Source organism: Centroberyx gerrardi, chromosome 19, assembly GCF_048128805.1.
Source record: "Centroberyx gerrardi isolate f3 chromosome 19, fCenGer3.hap1.cur.20231027, whole genome shotgun sequence".
Classification (NCBI taxonomy): Eukaryota; Metazoa; Chordata; class Actinopteri; order Beryciformes; family Berycidae; genus Centroberyx; species Centroberyx gerrardi.
Window position 1 is genome coordinate 15121034 of NC_136015.1, and position 20433 is coordinate 15141466.

General features: G+C 41.0%; 1 protein-coding gene across 1 annotated transcript in view; it reads right to left on the reverse strand.

The window, feature by feature from the left end:
• Positions 1–1910: 1910 nt before the first annotated feature.
• The window catches only part of LOC139920124 (CUB and sushi domain-containing protein 3-like), a 371750-nt gene continuing 353227 nt past the window's right edge, over positions 1911–20433 (reverse strand). The window contains exons 59-72 of the mRNA XM_071910054.2: positions 18568–18750; positions 18213–18389; positions 15994–16173; positions 14694–14867; positions 14245–14418; positions 11626–11699; positions 11082–11193; positions 10808–10987; positions 9519–9578; positions 8379–8537; positions 4144–4280; positions 3348–3435; positions 2708–2843; positions 1911–2070 (exon numbers count right to left, since the gene is read on the reverse strand). Of these exons, the coding sequence (XP_071766155.2) occupies positions 1911–2070; positions 2708–2843; positions 3348–3435; positions 4144–4280; positions 8379–8537; positions 9519–9578; positions 10808–10987; positions 11082–11193; positions 11626–11699; positions 14245–14418; positions 14694–14867; positions 15994–16173; positions 18213–18389; positions 18568–18750 (1994 nt within the window). The remainder of the gene's footprint in view (positions 2071–2707; positions 2844–3347; positions 3436–4143; positions 4281–8378; positions 8538–9518; positions 9579–10807; positions 10988–11081; positions 11194–11625; positions 11700–14244; positions 14419–14693; positions 14868–15993; positions 16174–18212; positions 18390–18567; positions 18751–20433) is intronic.

A 20433-nucleotide genomic window follows, 5' to 3' on the forward strand; every position in this document is an offset into this window, starting at 1 on the left:
TTGTCATTAGAATCCATTTGAATCCACAGGATCAGGACCATAGTCCCTTGAGGCCATATGCTGTCTGTCCGTTCACCGAGGGTCTGATCTGATTCATTCTGTTGGGGGCGGACCGACCTCTGTGAATAGTTGATTTCGGGTTAGACAGACTCTGATTGGCTGTGTTAGGGTTTAAACATCTCATCTTTTCTTTAATAACTCACACACACTCTGCTTCCAGTTCTGTTGCAGTTGGCTTTAGCTCAGTTCGGGGTCGTCTAGGTCTCCTCAGCCTCCTCTGTTATCCATTGGATGAGAGGGAGCAGTTTATCCATTAGATGAGTCAGTCTCCTCTCATCTGTTCTATTAGTGCTAGCTCCCCTTTAGACTCCTTTAGTTTGCTTTTCTCTGATCCCAGTTCAGTTAGGATTACAGCTCAGTCTCGAGGGCTCCCCTTATCCTTTGCTTGAGAGTTAGTCTCTTTTCAAAGCAACTTTTGCTACTGTCTTCGAGCATTAGCCATTTTAGATTCCATTTTAGTAGAAAAAGACAACAGAGTGGTAACACCAGCCTCTTGTTGTCATGGAGACAGGAGGTTGTCTCCACTGGTTGTTATGGTAATAGCGTGTTGTGATCCGTGGTCGTTTCAGAGATAGGCTCCTGATTACATGTAGTCTCTGTTTGGTTTACTGATGGTCTGCTGGTAACAGTGTCTGTTACTGTCGGTGTTCAACCCAAATAGATAGAAACAGCATCATTTGCTTCACAGTGTCTTTTGTGACATCCACTTGATGTCACACTTCCCATCTGTGGCCATTTTGTGGCAGCCATTTTGCTTCAGCCATTCTATGTTCCTCATAGTAAGTATTTGTACAGATGGGGAGACAAAATGGCATAAGTGAAATCAGCCTATTTTTGTATTGCAATTTATTTCTGTGTTATATCCCCATGCCCAGAGACTGACAATGTTCTCTCTCTCCAGGAAAGGACTAATGGTCACAGTACTGAGACTGGGGCCTTCTCTCCAAAGCTCTGTTCAATATATTCAGCATTGGGTCATGGTGACATTTCATGATATCTGTCTAGCAGGCCATGGTTTGACTTAATCATTACTATTAGAGACAATGACCAGGGTTAAATAATAGGTTAAGGAATAATGGCTGTGTCTGGGTTAGAATCAGATTATAAACCTGCCTAGACTAGCTGAGTCTTCGGGTTACAGTTGGATATAGGCCAGTGTGGTTTGCAGTTGGGTTCCAGCCTAGATCATGATACAGACTGAATCCTTTGTTTTCACTTGATCTCACAGCTCACTGCGATTTTACACTGGCTGTTTTGCATCCGTCAAATACAGCAGACATTTTGTGTTCACATTTCATCTGTGGATACAAAATGCTGTGAGTGAAAGAAACCAGCTGAGAAAACCTCACAAGCCTTGAGCTAGTCTTGTGATTAGACACCTGCCAGGAGTCTTTCGGTTTGGGTATAAGGTTAGATATAGCCAGGATGTAGCTCGAGTTAGGCTATTATGCAGACAGTGTTGAGATTCGAGTCATGAGCAGACTGCATTTCCTTCTAAAGCCTTGGACCATTCCTGGCTCAAGGTTAGATATCCCAGTCTTTAGGGCTGAGGTTAGCCCATCCTCAGACCATGGTGTAGAAAGTGTTGAGTTTTGGTTTGAAGTGGACAGCTTTCCCCTCGAGTTGGATTTAGGGTAACATATGGCCCTTGCGTTGAGACCATGGTACTGAGTATTTAGGGTTGGATTAAGGGTCTTGTATAAACCCATCCTTAGACCATGTTGCTGACAATGTTGAGGTTTAGGTTGAAGCGTACTGCTTTCCCTTCCACAGCCTTGTACCAGTTGTGGTCCCGTTAGGTTAGAGATTTGAGTCTTTAGGTCGGGGTGAGGGTCATATATAATCCATCCTTAGACCATGGTGCAGACAGTGTTGAGATTTGGGTCGAATCTAACAGCCTTCCCCTCCACCGCCTTGGCATTGGTGTTGTACATGGGGTTCTCAAAGGCCGCCTGGCCGTTGTTGTTTTCATGGACTGAACAGCCTGTGTACTGTGTCTTAGGTGTGGTTCTATGGAAACAAACAGTAAAGCCAATATCAGTATAGTGTTATAGTGATAAAATAGTCTGATAGTCTATTAATATTAATATCACTGCATAGTGCAGTGGACTACACCGAATGGAGTCATAGGAGTAGATCTATTGTAAACAAAGATCAAAGATTAGAGGAATAGTTATAGTTTTTAAGAAGCCTATCCGAAATGGGATTCTGTTCAGTCCATCCCAAGTAATTCCTTCAGTTAGCTTTTTTGAGATATTAACAGCAAAAGTTATTTTCATCTATTAACAATGCTAGTGCCAGTCAATTGGGCTTAAACCATATCCCTGAAAAATCCAACTTACGACCTTCAGTTTTCTGTTTTCCAAAACAATTTGCTATAGACAATGACTTACCTGCCTCTCAACAACCAAAACACAAAGGCAAGTACTATTTTGATAAATCAGACTGCTTCTTAAAAACTTGAACAATCCCTTTAATATTTTGTATGACAACACAGAAGAACCGGCACAAGTGAACTGCCAATTTAACGGCTGTAACATATTCTGTTCTGTACCAAAGTATTGAGCAACAGAATCTGAAATTCTGCAGCTGAAATTCAATAGAAATGCACTTTGATGCAATGCATGCAAGTTAATGTAACACATACCTTTGTTTGTAGAGATAGAAGCCAAAGCCAGTGAAGATGAGAGCAAAGAAAGGCACCAGAATGGCGATAGCCACAGAACTGCTGTTGGTACCAAGCTGAGGGGGAGACGAGTTCTGACTTTCTGACATGTTCAGACCTGGCTCACGCAAGGAAACACACACACATACACACACCAGAAACAAACACAGGAGAAACATTGTCATATCCAGACAAATGGTACGGATGATATAATAAAATAATGAATGCTCTATCCTTACAAACTGGCTGCAATGTTATTAATGTTACTATTAATGTTGTTATTTTTCAGTGATGTGGTATGGTTAATAGTAGCCCTATATGTAATAGCTGTAGTAATATTAGCAGTAGTTGTAATGGTATTATAACTGTAAGTGTGTAGGTCATTACGAATGCAGTGTGTGGTTTTGTTACCATAACAATAGAAAACCAATGTTTAATATATACATAAAGCATAGTGTAGCAGAATTTTTTGTATCTATCACTTACAATCCAAACTGGCTTACTACAAAGATATTGAAGTTATTTGCTGCTGTTACCATACCGTAGCACAGCATACCCTAATGTGACACATACTGTGGCACAGCATAATAGAGCATAGAGTGCCATTATAAAACAGAATTACCCAGTCTTTGCAGTCCAAACTGTCCATAGTCTTTCCCCTGGATGAAACCCTGGAATACATAACTAGAGCCATCAGGCTCTGCTGATACCTGGAGAGGAACGGAGCGGATGAAGAAATAGGGAGAGAGGGATTGGTAGAGGGAGGGAGAGAGAAGGTGGGAGGGAGGGAGAAAGAGAGAGAACAGAGAGAGGGATAAAGAGAGGGAGGAAGGTAGATACCGTTTGTGTTACCTGTTGTGTCAACACAGCAAAACAACACTTACAGATTCAAGACAGCGTTATAAATTTTTACATTTTAAAAACAGACAAGATTAGATTTACAAAATGTAGCTTGCATTTGAGGTGCAGAAAAAAACAAGTGAAATATGGCCTTTTGAATGTTGTTATGCTGTGAACCAAAGTACTGAGAAAAAGGCCTCCCATGTTTTGCAAGGTTTTTCCAGACCTGATCAGTGTAGTTGTATGGAAGCCAGACATTTAGAATTGCAGAAACTAGTTGGTGCTACACAGTTGCAGCTAGTCCATGATGAAGATTTAGTTAATTCAGGCATAACATATTAATACTTACATCAAATAATGAGAAATAGTGATTTGTACAGCAGTTAAGTTTTGGCTTATCCAACAACATCCTGACAAGCATTACCAAAATACCCTTACACATTTTCTATTAATAAAAACCTATTTAATGTATTGTTTTATACTATGTAGATGTTAAGCTAAACCTGTTATTATCTTGAATGAATTGAACTCAACTGAAGTTAATTAAATTGATTCATTCATGATCCATTGAGACTTACGAATCCATCCATGGTCCAGGAGTCATCTGTGATTTTGGCTGGAGAGACGACTGAATCCTTCAACTGGTTTCCCTGGTTCAGATGGTTCACCTGGTACATCAGCAGTAACAGCCTGGCCTCAGAAGCCTTATACACACCTAGAGAGGGTAGAATAAACACCTGGTTTACAATAGAACACAGTGGAATACAATAGAATAGACGACTGGTGCCCTCAGCAGGTTTCCCTTGTTCTCCTGGTGTGTCAACAACAGTAACTTACACAATAAAACACAATAGAGTAGTTAGATAGGTACATAATCAGTTTCCCTGGTTCAGATATTTACCTGGAATCTGTAATATAATCATGTAAAAGTCTTGTATATGACTTTAAAAATGTGGTATGTGATACAGGCTTATACTTAGTAGGCTGGTTGCAGAATACTGCACAATCTGAAGCCTTGCTATGTTTTGTCTGTTAATACAACTGTGTGTGTGTGCGCGTGCATCTGTGTGTGTGTGTGTGTGTGTGCATGTGCGTGCGTGTGTGTCTATGTGAGCTTTTACAATAATCAAAGTGATTTTATATTAATGCATGTATAATTCTCAGCGCTGGTAAAAGACAGGACCAATCTATTTTCTGCAATGTTGGTAAAAAACGTTTTAGTGCGGTGCTCGAGGTTTAGAGTTGGATCAAAGACAAGTTCTAAATTCTCAGATGGGAGCTTGATGTTCAAAGTTTAAAGGGTCAGCTAAATTTGACTGCTAAATTTGTCTGGAAATGGGTTCAAGTCCAATAACAGGGACTGCGGGTATGTCTGTGTTAAGCTGAAGAATATTTTGGGATATCCCGTCTTTAACATGAAGTAAACTGGTTGAAAAAAAAATAAAAAATCTGGTTCAGTAGAGCTTATAGACCTCTTTCATCTGGTTCTTCTAGTTTAAATGGTTCACTTCAGATTCCCCTCCTAATATAGAAAAGAATAGAGGAAAAAAGCAACGATACAAACAAACTTGATTTTGTTTAAATCAACTTAATCAAAACTTATTTAAAAAGGCAGAGTGGTTTGAAATTAGACATGAGTGCGATAGTGAAGTAAGCAAGTCTGTGTGCATCACTTGCTGAAACAGCCGAAATCCGTTGGACATTCAGTCGTTTGTGAACTGAGCAGAGAAGGGCCTCATCTTCAGATCAGGATGGGTTGCCCAAACTGTAAAGTGGGTGCTGTGAGATTTAATAGAAGACTTCACCAAGTCCCACACCGGCTGCAGATGCTCTGGGTGGAAAGGGCATTCTATCCAAGCCTGAATCTGTCAATTTAGTTACTGTTGTGACGACTCTCCGGCTATGGCTGCCAGGGCTTTGCTTTTGTGTGTGTGTGTGTGTGTGTGTGTGTGTGTGTTTCTGTCTTGCAGGTTCCTGGTAGGCGGAGCTGGAGGGTTCATCAGGGTCTGGTGTTCCCGGGGCTTGAACACCTGCCACAACCCAGATAAGCCTCACGCACCCTGTCTTGTTTCTCTGAGTTTACACTATAAAACATCCTCACACCACGATGCTCACACACCCACTCACTTACACCACTGACTTCACTTATTAACATCCTCTATTGTACTTTTGTTGATTTTCATCTTCAATTCCTCTTTGTCTCCCTCTTTGTAAGCCTGGTCATATTGTTCTCTAACCAGAGGTAGGCCTGATATTTTTAAACTTGCCACTACATGGACAGTTTCTTGTTGTTGGTTTGTCTGTAAGGAGGATGTTTTTGGGGGACAATGTTCATAGACTTCCATTCAGTTTCGTTCACTTATATCTGTTTGCAGTTACTTCTACTGGTCAGTAGACTATAGTAGGCTACATTATAGTAGGCTACATTATGTGCTATCTCCATAGCATTTAGCATATTTCAAGCTGCTTTCTGAATCTTCAAAATGGACCGACTGTTGTGTGTTGAGTGCTTGCCAGTGTAGTTGGTCACTTGGCTATCATGCCTGTCATATGTTGTGCTGTCAGTTGCAATAACTGCCGGAATGGAGGAGGAGAAATTTCATAATTTCCCCACTTATAAAGAGAGACAAGACCGTTGACTAGAGACAGTCATGAGTAGGGCTGGGTATCGTTTAAAAAATTACGATACCGGTACCAATACCAGTACCCTTAAAGTGATACTGACACCAATAGAGTACTTCATTCGATACCTTTTTTTTTACGTTTTGGTGGCATCTCGGCACGCTGAACTGCCAACTCCGTCACATACACCGCGCTCGACTTCACCACCACAGACTGTATGGGTTGTAGCTGCTGTGGTAGTGGACCAATCACACGTCGCATTAAATCGATTGCGGTGATTGGCTGCGAGCAAAACCATACAAATAGTCATTTTTTTCTAGATCTGTGTACAAAAAGTATCGAATGCAGGTGTCGTTTGACTGGAGAAGTTTTGATACTACTTGGTACTGGGTTATTTCAGTCGATACCTTAAAGGTATCGAGTACCGATACCCAGCCCTAGTCATGAGAGATGAGAGGCTATACAGTAAAACCTCGTGCCTTTGCAGCAAAGCAAATTATACATTTTGCACGACATGCTACATGATGCATTAATGGATGATTTCCTCAGTCAACTATAAATAGTATTCTGATTAACATATCGGTCTTGTTGGCTGAGTGGAGGCAATGAAAAATATTTTGCTGAGTTGGGAATTTACAGTTTGATCCCCACTCAAGGTAAAGGCGTTGATGCAATGTGGTTGTATGTAAGCGATGCACAAATCAACTTGGATGCTCTAAAAACTCTTTATAGTAGGCTACATTGTGCACAAATAAGATACATCTTGGTTGTGTCACTTTCTTTTTTACTATTATTACTTGAACACTTGCTTTTCAAATATTGAAAAGTGGAGATAGAAAATGGAATAGAAAAGATCCCTAAGAGTAAGTTGTAAGTTGCGTAATGTAAGTTCAATGTGAAAATAGGTCTGAATGAAAGAAGATAATACCCCATGTCTCTCTCTCTCTCACTTTCTTTCTTTTCTTCTTTCTAAAGGGAATTAGTCTTTTGGCATTTTGGCGCCATCTGTCAGGCTTGACAAGTATGTCCTCTGTGTGTGTGTGTGTGTGTGTGTGTGTGTGAGAGAGAGAGAGAGAGAGAGAGAGAGAGAGAGAGAGAGAGAGAGAGAGAGAGAGAGAGAGAGAGAGAGAGCAATATTGGCAATTGTTGTGAACTGTCATGCCAATAAAGCACCTTGAATTGAATTGAATTGAGAGAGAGAGAGAGCGAGAGAGAGAGAGAGAGAGAGAGAGAGAGAGAGAGAGAGAGAGTGAGAGAGAGATTTAATGCTTTATTTTTTTTGGAGTGGGGGGGTGTAGTGTGGATACCATGCACTTCACCCCCTCTCAGACTAAAATCACTTATAGGCCTAAGCAGGTTGCCTTGGGTCTTTTGTTGTTTGATGTCATCAGCTTAGCCTAGATGTTGGAAATTATTGGTGGTGAATGTGCAACTGATATACCTGGGTTTGATAGTTTAAGCTGTTATATTGTTCACAGACAAAACAGGTGACGAGCCTGAAAGTGGCACTAAGCTAGTTTCCACTTGTTTAAGCTAGTTTTCCTTTGCTTGAGTCGACACTAGATGAAATTTGAAAGAGTTGAAGATCAGGCTTTTTGGTGCCTGCGTGAGCGCAGCTTTAGCTGTTATCGATCTAAAGCCGCTCCTTTAAGCCAGGAGACGGATGTTAAAAGTGGGATAACTGCATGGTTTTGTGATATGGTGGTTGTGCTCTCTGCTACCCCAGGAACCAATTCTAGCCTCAACAGGATTTGTGTTTTAATAGGGTCTTAACCCCCTGCTGATACTGTTGTAGGACCCTGGGAGGTCTGTGTGCTTGTGTGTGTGTGTGTGTGTGTGTTGGGGTTACAGTAACAACAGTAAAGAACAGCTGACAGCCCTGGGAAAGTAGGGAAAGTCAGACACCAATAATCCACTATTAGAGAGCAGTGCAAACAATTCAAACTGTTCCCAGTAAATGTGTTTACCTGAGAGCAGGAGCTCCAAGTTGCTGATAAGGGCTAAATACTTCCTTACTGTGCTGTCCTCACACTCACAGAGAGATTTTCTGTGTCTGGACCAATGGACCAATAAAGCATCAAATGGTACTGTACCATAATCATACCATATCATATTGTATCATATCACATCGTATCATACCACATCACATTGCATCATAATCGTATTGTAATCATATTGTATTGTATCACACCTGATAGGAGTAGCTCCATGTTGCTGTTGCTAAGGGTAACGTTGACTCTTCCTGTTGTGGAGTTGAAGCTGGTGATGCTCAGTGTCATAGGCTGCTTCCTCCCACGGTAATTGTAAGAACCCTTCCATATGTAGTTAGGAGCAAAGACATCATCTGGGACTATAGATTAGAATAGAATAAAAATAGAATAAAATAAAGCAATTAGGTAGTTTCGCAGGCTGTCTCCATCGACAACAAAGATCCTGGGCTAAAATATCAAGATATAGGCCACATCGTTTTCCAGCCTATGAAAACCCTTGTCTATTAGATGAGAACACCGTAGGGGCAGGGAATCATCTTGTGTCTAATTTTTTAATATTAATGAATGGTCAATATGCATGAATATTCATTCCTCACATCCGACACTACCATAATATGCAACTACGAAGCAATTTTAAGACGTCTCTTGGTCTCACAACGCTATCACTAAGATCTTAAACTTTACGCAGCTTGGCTAAATCAAATAAGTGTCTTACAGAAAAAAAAAAAAAATATATATATATTGGATCTAATACAAGACATTCTCATTGACTCCCAGCCCAAAAAGAAGTTAGTCTAGTCTGCGTAACGGGATTTAAGCAAATATGGAAATAGGTGGAAGGGAAACCTCTTGCTTTGCCCATACATTTTCTGATGACAGTTTTAACTTCCTCTCCATATGAAGTTAGGAACAAAGATGTCATGTGGGACTATGGGCAGAATAGGTAGAGTTAAGGGCTGCTGCCTGCCTTGGAACCTGTGCATAGTTACAGGAACCCTTTCTTGTGCAATCAGAAGCAAAGACTTCTTGAACTACAACTGAACAATGCAGAGCTGAACAAAACAACAGAATTGAACAGAACAGAGAAGAGAGAATTTATAATATTATATCAGTTATAATGTTCCTTTCTATATGTAATATAGAAGAGGACATCATTTAGGACCAGGATGGGAACAAACTAGAACTGAATAGAATAGAACAGACCAGAGTGGACTGGAGAGTGGACTGGAGTTGATTAGACTAGACAAGAACAGACTAAAACAGACCAAAATAGAATAGTCAGGAATAGAAGAGAACTGACAAGACAAGACTAGACAAGAATAGACTAGACTAGAACTCACCGTTCAGTTTCGGACTGGGAGTTCCTGTTGCTGGTTTCACAGGTTTCTTCTTCTCTCCAGCTAGATACACACACACGAGAGAGAGAGAGTGTGTGAGAGAGAGAGAGATGTCTCATTAAAACACACAGATGGAGATGTTGGGAGACAGTAAGGAAAGGAATTGGAATGTTTTATACATCTATATACATATACATAGCTAACATCTTAACCATGATTTAATTAAAAGGAATGATCTGCTGATTTCCTAGGAAACTCAGGCCTTGATTCACTAAAGGTTTGCAGAGGGAGGAATGCACTCTATATCACCAAAACACCAAATCAGAATGCCGTGCTATTCACTAGTAGCTACTCGCATTCACACCCAATGAGTGGAAAGTGTGTCTAATACGTGGCACTGGTCAAAAAATAAAGCTTCTTTAAACCTATTATGGTCATGCATATGTAAATTATATGTTCTTCTCATTATTTTGCCCACATATTAGCTATTTGTAGGCAAGGCCATGCAAACAGAGATTGAGATTGCGCTCAATCCACCAACACTTTGCAACACCAACTCCCCCAAATTATTGTATCGCATGTTAGATCCTTTGAAAGGTAAAGACAGAGTTTGGCCATTCACAACAGCTTCTATCGGTGTGGGCACCGTTGCCATCAAGTCAGGCAAGCAAGGGACAGGGTATTCGTCCTAGAATCTCAAATTGGATCAGAGAACAGCACCATTTTAAAGGGCACTTTAGGGCGCCAGCCTTGGTGAATTAGTTTTAAAGCTGAAGCACAAACTTTTCCCTTGCAATTGGTGATGAAGGGGGCTATTTGCTTGCGCGGTGCTGTTTTTGAGGGCTTGTTTGTATCACAACTTAATTTGCATAAATGACTTGGTGAATAAGATGAAAAATCTGCACTCTTAACTCAAGCAACTAAGATGCAAAAAAATGCACAAATTGCCCTCGCAACGCAGTCCTGGTGAATCTAGACCTCAGTGTTTTGCAATAGTATTAACATAGTATTTACATAGTCAGTTTAAGTACATCCTAATGAGTGTTCTATGGTAGTAGTTACATGGTGAAGTTGGGGAGGATGACCCAATAGGTCACAGCTACAATCTCTGCAACAACCAATGTATCCATTACCAGCGGGACGTCCAGTCAAAGTCTCCTTGAGCAAGACGCTGCACCCTCCTACCTGCTCACTCATGGTGAGTTGCTCTGGAGAGGAACCTCAACTAAACGCACAGAATATAGACGGAAAAGTAAAATGCAGATAGATACAAAGAAAGGCAAGCATTTTACCTCTACATATAGGCATCTTTCCAGTCCACGTGCCGTCGCTCTTACAGACTCTGTGTTCAGAACCCCCGGCCAGGAAGTAGCCAGGCTGGCAGCTGTACACCAGGGTGTAGCCAAAACCAGGCAGGTCCATCCCCACCACGTCCACATGGAGCGGACTCTCTGGCTGCTTGCAGGCATGGGCTGCAGGGTGGGGAGAGGGAATTTGTACACCTAAGTCAGTCTGACGGACAGATGGGTGAACAGATCAATAGTTCATCAGATGTGTATTTCTTACGTATGCACTCGGGTTGCATTCCACTCCATGTCAGGTCAGGCTGACAAGTTCTAGAGGAAGAGCCTTGTATTAAATGACCCGGCTGGCACTGAAATGACACCACGCTCCCCACCTATACACACAGACAGACAGAGAGAGAGAGGGAGAGAGAGAGAGAGAGAGAGAGTCATTAGTTAGGGTTCAAGCTTATTTAGCATAGGAAGAAAGAGCCCTGAATCAGAAGACCTTGTTAGTAGTGGAATGCTATAGTAGATATCTGGTTAATTTATTTAATGCAGTTCATTGCAAGGGAAGATCATTGTAACAGATGACATACTCTGCGCTGTGCTGATACCACATATATGAAAGTATTTGCTCTCTAGCAGTATTAGTTGAAACTATTTTAGTTTACTGAAAATATTAGGTACCTGTGCAAAGGCTGGGCATGGGCGGTAGTAATTTTATAGTATCACAGGTAACTGTTGGCTATAACAGGGGCTCCTGGATTATTTATTAGTTTGTTTAGGTAAGTAATTAGGTAGTTAGTTTAGTATAGATATTTTACCTTGAATCCATAGGTCCTGTTTAAAGAGCCATAGCGCGGCGTCCCTGGGTTCTCACAGCTGGTCCTGGTCGGTTCTGAACGGGACAACCACAAGAGTATTGGTAACTGCACAGAAAATCTAAAAGAAAGTGAAAATTAGCAGTATAATATGTCCTCATCTCTCTCTCCCTCTCTCTCTCTCTGTTGTCATGGTAACAGAGGGTTATGTACCCCAGCAGGGCAGCAGGGGGCAGTAGCGCTTTATCAGAAAACGAAGAGAGGCCCAGCTCTGTGTGTTTGCGTGTTTGTGTGTGTGTGTTTGTGTGTGTGTGTGTTTGTGTGTGTGTGGCAGGGTCATCAGCATGTAGAGCACATCCTGACGCAGAGCTCGATTCAATACAGCTTCCGAAATGACAGACTCACTCTCCACCTCTCTCTCCACCTCTCTCTCACCCTCTTTCTCTTTCTCTAACTGTCGCTCCCTCCCTCTCTCTTCTCCCTCTTTCTCTCCCTCTTTCTCTCCCCGCTCCCGTTCTCTCTTTCTATCACTGTATCTCTCTCTCTCCCACCATCCCTGTCTGTCTTATTTAAAGAGCAGGCTGCTTCAGCTCAAAACTCATTCTGCTTCAGTCACATAGTAATACACATCACACACCAACACAGATACACACAGCCGCAATCACATACTAATACATCACACACACACACACACACACACACACAAACCCCAGCACCTCTCTCATCAGAAACATAACATTTTCAGTTAGACTCCATCATAGAAAAAAACAAAACAAAGCAACACTGAAAGTCAATTTGTGTTTGTGTGTGTGTTTGTGTCGAAGCCATCCAAGTATCACAGTCTCCATCCTGAACCAATAATGTTACAAAACAAAGAAAGAATTCACCTCATAAACAGCATACTTTTAAGAGTTTGACCATTTCAGTAGTCGTAGATAAACTTTCCATCATTGAAGTGATAACTCCCAGGGAATCATCTATTTTTGGAACATCTATTTCAGAAGGCACACACCACTTTATTGGGGCTGTAGAAGTAGGCATCTCTTATCTAGTGCTATCAAGAAATAAAAAGTCAAGAGTCTGTTCGCGTTATAAAAGCTCCCATTTATTACAATTCATCACCATCCTTGATGTTTAAGCACCTGCTCTGAATCAGACATGTGAAGTGGTGCTCTGCACGTCACATATGGTGGTGAATTGACCCAATGGGACCATTTGTAAAGTGTGCTGACTCTCCCTTCTCATTTCGGTCTTAATCCCGAGACAGCAGTAGCTTTTTTGAAGTTGGATGTGAATGCCCTTTTCCAGAAGCCTTTACTAAGTATGTTCCAGTGTGTTCTTGCGGTTTCTGGCTTAATAGCATTCAGCGCTATCGATTTAATTCCTAATAGGGTTCCTACACATTTTCCCATATAAAATCCCTACTTTTATAGACTTCATTCATCTATTGCTCACTGTTTTACAATTTAGACTGTAGGCTAAAAGGATCACTGATCACTGGCTACTGATATGGGTGAATACAGTCTCTTTCTCAGGGGCAAGAAATCAGTGTAGCGGTCAATTTCCAGACTTTTTCATGATTGTTTGTTCTGTACTTTTACCGGAAATCATCAAAATAATTGTCTATACTTTTGCGTACTTTCCAAACTTTTGTGGCAACCCTGTTCCAATGATTATTCAACTGTACAGCCTGGCCTTAAGTTAAACAAGAAATTGATAATCACATCAGGATTACTCATGGGTTTACTGTGTGGTTCAACTAACTTTCTAACCGCTATACAGTCATGCAGGGATGGACATTGAAGGCTTGTCCTCCTAAGACTCCCTTTTCATTGACAAGCTTGTCACTGATGAGACTCCAATCACTATTCACTATTGTTCCATTAGGTCTATCCAACTTTAACTTGGACAGAAGAGTAGTTGTACTACTCAGCAAACCCATGAGTAAACTGAGATGTTCTGAACTGCTTCACAGTCAGGAAAGTAAATACATTAAAACACAAACAAAAGTTGGAAAGTTACATGATACCAAGTCTGTAAAACTATGCTTTAATAAGTGATTTAAAAGAAGATAATCATTTTACGAAAAAGATCTCTTGGGAAACCTCATTCAAAGGTCTAGGGGCTCTAGCAGCACAACCAGCACCGCCTTTTAATTTTAACCCAGACTTTGAAGTGGGTAAAACACCCTTGCATGAGGATCTTGGGCTGTTCTGTGGCTCATATGGGGGTAAATGATTGATGATGTAGTCAGGAGCTATTAAAAAGTAATCAGTAAAATCTGGAAATCAATTTTTGGTGGAGGTTAAAAAGCCTTGGTACTGTACTTTGAACAAGTTGGAAACTTGGATGAAGAGCGCAGGACCGGACAAACTCCTTCACTTGTGTTTAAAAATTTATTTAAAAACACAGTGCCAAGCTTTCTAACTGTACAAGACGTGAATCATTTTGTGCCGGTTCAAAAATTCAAGACTGACTTTCCAGCCAATTGATGCAAACTGTATGACCAACAGTGTCAAAGGCAGTTCTCACGAAATGTTTGGATCGCATTTGTATTGTGCTCTCCCTGTTTACTCACATGAACATCATCAAAATCATTAAAATATGTTTTTTATTTTTTACCAATACAGCGCGGCTGCGTTCCACTCCAAGTGCCGTCACTCTCACAAAGTCTGGTTGCTGTGCCGACCAGGATGAGAGGCGGAGCACAAGTGAAGGACACTTCCGATTGGTAGATGAAACTTCGTCCCTCTCTGAACCCACCAACTGGAGTGCCTGGGTCACCGCAAAACTTGGCTGCACACACACACACCCACACACATACACACACACACACACAAATCCATCATGTTAGCTTACAACTAATGGCACTTTCTGGGTTCAATGTGTAATGCTATTCATGCTTTTAGTTTAGGACAAATGTGGAAACTTGCTTCCTAAGTGTTAAAGAAAAATGACAGGCCATGTGCTTGTGCCTGTTTGCATGCATGTGTACAAATGTATTTACCCTGGATTGTGTGTATGTACATATGTGTGTGTGTGTGTGTGTGTGTGTGTGTGTGTGTGCTTACGTAAGCACTGTGGTAGCATGCCGTTCCAGGTGCCATTGGCCACACAGGTCAGGACGGCAGGGAATGAGAGCTCATATCCAGGTGAGCAACTGTAGCTCACACTGCTGCCCCATTCAAAGTCGCTGCCCTGCAGTACCCCATTACTGATTGCAGGGGGCGCCGTGCAGGTCACCGCTAGGAGAGAGGGGTGGGGGGGGGGAGAGAGAGAGAGAGAGAGAGAGAAAGAAAGAGAGAGATGATTTTTGAGCAGCTGCAGGTGATGCTGCTGTCTCACTCAAAATCTCTGTCCTGTAATAGCTTGTTACTGATGGCTTGAAAGAGAGGGAAACTGATTGACTGATTGATTGATTGATTGATTGATTGATTGATTGATTGATTGATTGATTGATTGATTTGAAGAACTGATTTGAATATTTATTCTTAATGTTGACATGTAAATTGAACATTTTAGGCAACTGAGAGACACTCTTATCCAGAAAGAGTTACAATTAAATGCAATAATAGATAAGTTTAAATTTATACATTACCGCAGTTGCAAGCAGCAGCTGCCATGGTGCAACGTTGTCAGATGTGACTAGTATCTGAAATGTTTTTTATTTCTTGATTTTGCTTACAAAGGCACTGGCTGCATGGTGAGCGAGAGTCTGTCTGCTGCATCTGTCTGTCTTTATATAGCTAGGGTTATAAAGCGGCTCTTGGAAAGGGTTTAACTTTTATTTGAGAGATTACTGCTGAACACAGCAGTTGCACAGTACTATTATCTGTACACATGGGCAGATTTTTACTCCAGGTACCATCCTGTGTACAAGTTAGGGTTAGACAGGGTACTGTGGTACTAGTAGTGGTGCAGTATATTTTCCATTATAATTAAATATTTATCTATGAGGATATATTTCCACTCCAGTTCCCGTTCTGAGTAAAGACACTCAGGACTGGGACAAAAGTTATGTTTACAAATTAGTGTTTGGGTAGTTTAACAGCATTTTTACCACACTGCTGATTTTTACCTATACAGTATAGCTTATTATTTACCCGTATATATATGCATATTCCCACTCCCTGCCTGTGTGAGGGGTGCCACACCTGCCTGCCCCTTTGCTCTGACCCCTCTGGTGAAATGAAATGTACTGTATATGTGTCTCAGAGGGAAAGGCAACATAACAATACAAAGTTATGCTATATTATCATATCTACCAGGTCTATTCCAGATCCTCATTGTGAGTATATGTTAAGGTCAGGACTACGTCATAAGTGATATCCTGGGCTATAGCAGAGCTGGGTGGTTTCATAGTTTATTTACCTGTACATATAGGCATATTCCCATTCCACGTCCCATTCTGGGTGCATGATCTCACAGGTGATCCGTCCTCCTCCATACTGTATCCTGGCTGGCACTGGAAGGACACATTCTGACCAATCACAAAGTCTTCTCCGTAGCGAAGGCCATTCGCCGGGACACCTGGATCCCCACAGTTTATCACTGTGGAGAAGGGGGTGGGAGTGGGTGGAGTGGGGAGAGGAGATGAAGATTAAGGTTACTTTACAGGTCATGCTGTGACACGAGATAATTGGAATTTGTCTTTTTGCTTGTCCCTCCTGCATACATAGTCTCTTTTATATAGTTCAAGAGAGATAAAGAGGCAGGGTGAGAGAAAGACAGAGGGAGAAAGAAGGTGAGAGAAGCAAAGAGATGGACGCAGAGGGAGGAGGTAGTGAAGGATGATTGGTAGGGATGGAGGGAACAAATGAGGAAAGGGAGAAATAGTTTTTTTATTTTTATTTTCTGATTCTCAAACTATTTATGACTGGTTCTTAAACCTTTTATGCATAGGAAGGTTTCAGGATTGTGTCTCCTCATAACTATCTAGAAGATTTTGTCGTTAGATATTACTAAAATAGAACTGCATATTTGTCTATACTGAAGTTGGGGAGGCAACAGTTGAGAGTGAAACCTATGATTAACCTATCTGATTGTATGATTTCTACAGTCTTTCACTGTGGTCACTTCTCGTGAATGAAACAACAGTGGGAAAAAAAATAAAAAATTGGCTGAGGATGCCCTGGGGCTCTTTTAAGGAGCTTTAGGATTCCCTAGACTGTACTTAGACAGCACTGTCCTTCATAGTCTAATAGGCAGTTTAAATGCTTTTAAAGCCACCCCAGATACTGCAATGCCTGTTAATGGCTATGGTGTAATCTACTGTAAAAGCCATTTCCTTTAAGTCAGGGGTTCTTAAAAAACTTTTTCATTCCAGGACCCATATTTATAAAATTTGGTTTCTCGCCCTTTCCATCTCTTTGTCTGGCTATTCTCAAAGCTTATTTCTATGTATAGTGCATAAAAGTCAGAGCTGTCACGGAAAATTGGAAAATAAAACATTACCAGCACTCTTGTCATGTGGGAACCCAAGCTGGGTGAATTTAGTTTTTCACCTTGGGACACAAGACATTAGTGTGTTCAACAAGGCATTTTGTTAGTAAGCATAAGCCACCCTTTGCTGACAATTTTATATATCTTTACATGCCAAGACTATTTATACACATTAGGAAACAGATTGTGGAGTCCATGGTAAACATACAGTGTTGATTAACACTTGTTCAACTACGGCTCTGGCTGCATTTATATAGGAACAGAAAATGCCATATTTTATGGTTGTTTCCCTCATGAATTTCCCCACAGAGTTCAAAAAGAAAATTAGCTAAAGTAAACAACCATCAAGCTTATCCATGCCACTCTGTAAAGTCTGTAGCAGGGGCATGATGATTTGAGGCTGATTTCATTACTCAGACCCCATACTGACTCGGAGTAATTTAAAACCAAGCATAAAATAGAGGTGCAAAAAGGCCGGAAAGGAAACCTAATAATCACACATCAGGAGTTTGGTGATGTTTATGGATTGCGGACTTGAGGTCATTGCACAGTAAGAATTTAATACCCTCGTAATAAATAATACATTAAAGCTGACAGTCTGCACTTTAGCCTCATAGTCACTGTATGATTTCACATCCAAAGTAATAAGGATATAAGGCAAAAATGTGCTGTTTACATCTATCTATCTATCTATCTATCTATCTATCTATCTATCTATCTATCTATCTATCTATCGTCTGTTTTTCATTATCTTACAGCCATTTTGATCTAAAGGCTTATGCTTAAATGCATGAAGTTGATACCTTTTGCCTTTCTATCAAGGCAAAGGGTGGCTACTTTAAATAATCTAAAATATAAGGTAGTTTTGATTTGTTTAACACTTTTTTGGTCACTGCATAATTCCATTTGTGTTATTTCATAGTTTTGATGTCTTTACTATTATTCTAAAATGTGGAAAATAATAAAAATAAAGAAAAATGTGAGTCCAGACTTGACTGGTTATCTATCTATCTATCTATCTATCTATCTATCTATCTATCTATCTATCTATCCATCCATCCATCCATCCATCCATCCATCCATCCATCCATCAATCCATCCATCCATCCATCCATCCATCATCCCTCTATATATAAAAGGTTTCTTACTGGTACAGTTGGGCTGTGCTCCTGACCAGGTTCCATTGGCCTGGCACAGCCTGGTGGTGGCACCGGTGAGCAGGTAGCCCTCCATACAGGAGTAGATGACAGAGTGAGAAAATGTCGTTCCATCCAAACGAAATACTCTGCCATTACTGGGAGTGCCAGGGTTACCACACTGGACAGCTGGAGAGAAAGGATGAGAGAGAATGAGAGAGAGAAAGCATCTATCTTGCATCTCAATGAGTTTCAGCTCCAGGACTGACTATAATGACTATAGATTGTTTTAGCACACTGTAGAATATATGGATGGATCTATAACTGGGTCAGTGTCCAGGTGCTGGGTTAGGATAGGTTTCCCTACGTTTACAGAAGGGCTGCGTGCCGGACCAGGTCCCGTTGGGGAAGCACATCCTCTCTGACGAGCCAATCAAATCATAGCCCTCCGAGCAGCTGAAGTAAACCTTGGAACGGATCCTGAAATCCGTTTGTTCCCTGAAGCCATGAGAGGGAACGCCTGGATCGCCACAGGAACCAGCTGTGTCGCCTAGAGAGAGAGCGAGGCAGAGAGAGGAAGGAGAAAGAGAGAGAGAGAGAGAAAGGGAGGGAGAAAGAGAAGCAGAGTTAGGTCTTCTCCCCTAAAACCTAGAATGCCTGGCTCATCACAAGAACCAGCTGCATCATCTACAGAGAGTGAGAGAGCGTATTTTGGATCTTAAAATCCCCTGTATCGATAAACAGATAGAGAGGGAGAGAGAGAAGAGTCAGACACAGAGAAAGAAAGAAAGGAAGAAAGGGAAAGAGATGGGGAGACAAAGAAACAAAAAGGAGGGAGAGAAAGAGAGTCCAGCACAAATGAATCTAAAAAACAACCTCTATTTAGTGTATTTTATCACCTGTATAGATAAGTTATTGTGACAGCATTGTGAGGTGAACTCAGCATTGTGCACTGAACATGTGCTTCCATCTTTAATGTATTGTATAGAGGCCATTATGTTCTCAGGGTGCTCCATTATGAAATGGCTGCTTACAAATGCTACTGGACTGCACACGCATGTTGGTGACAAGGAGCATATGTTTGCCTTAAGATTGTGTGTGTGTGTGTGTGTGTGTGTGTGACTGAATATGTGTGTGTGTGTTATACAAGGCTGTGTGCTTATGTTGATGCCAAGGTGCATGTCTTTGTGTGTGATTGCATGTGTGCATCAGTGTGTGTGTGTGTGTGTGTGTCTGTGTACTGGTGGATGGGTGAGTGTGTGTGTATCAGGCCCTGAGAATGTGTGTGTGTGTGTGTGTGCTCCTCGCTCTGCCCTTGTAGAGCCGCCTGGTCAGCAAATTCTGCCTGACAGACAGAGCACGCTCTTGGGAGCACACACACACACACACACACACACATACACACACTCACTCACAGGCACAAGGCCGGACAAACATATTGGTAGACCAATATTATAGGCCAATATTTGCCTATTTTTGTAATGGTCTAAAATTTTCATTGGCATATCATCAATGTCATAATCTGATTAATTTCAGATTCTATATATAGAACAATAAGTTAAAGACACATTTTTTCCCATTTTCCACTGTAATTTTAAAACATTATTAACATCATCCACATCAATTGTCAACCACTAATTCAAGGTGTGTAAAATTATGTATCTATAATATTCAGAATCAAAATACCTTTTGGGGTAACCAAGGGTAGAAGTAAGTAATTACATGTACTCATGTTACTGTAACTAAGTGGTTTGTTTATGCACTTTTTTGAGTATTCTTTAAAGTCAGTAATCATAAACTGGACAATTGTAAAATTGGCCAATTGTGGAACCATTCACAGTGAATCAGTCAGCAGAGAAGATAATTTGGTTTTAGTTAGTTTAGTTTTGCACTAAAATAATCTAGTTTGAACTCTCTCCTCTTGTCCTTTCAAAATTTAATGGGAAACATGTAACAGTGTTCTGTTAAATTTTCAAGTAAATTTTTACACCAGAAGTAAAATATCAGCAAAGAAGCAGTACTTCTACTTGAGTGGGACATTCTAGTCTTTCCACCGCTGGGGGTGACGCAGCAAATAATCACCCACCTACAGTATTTCTCAAAAGCATCTGTAATCTTTTTGCGATGTTCCTCATAGTTTTGACAAATAACCTCAATTCATAATGGGTTTGTTTTGCTCCATAGCGCAAACATCTAGAGGCTTGCTGCTGAACTGAGTTTACACATATCACAA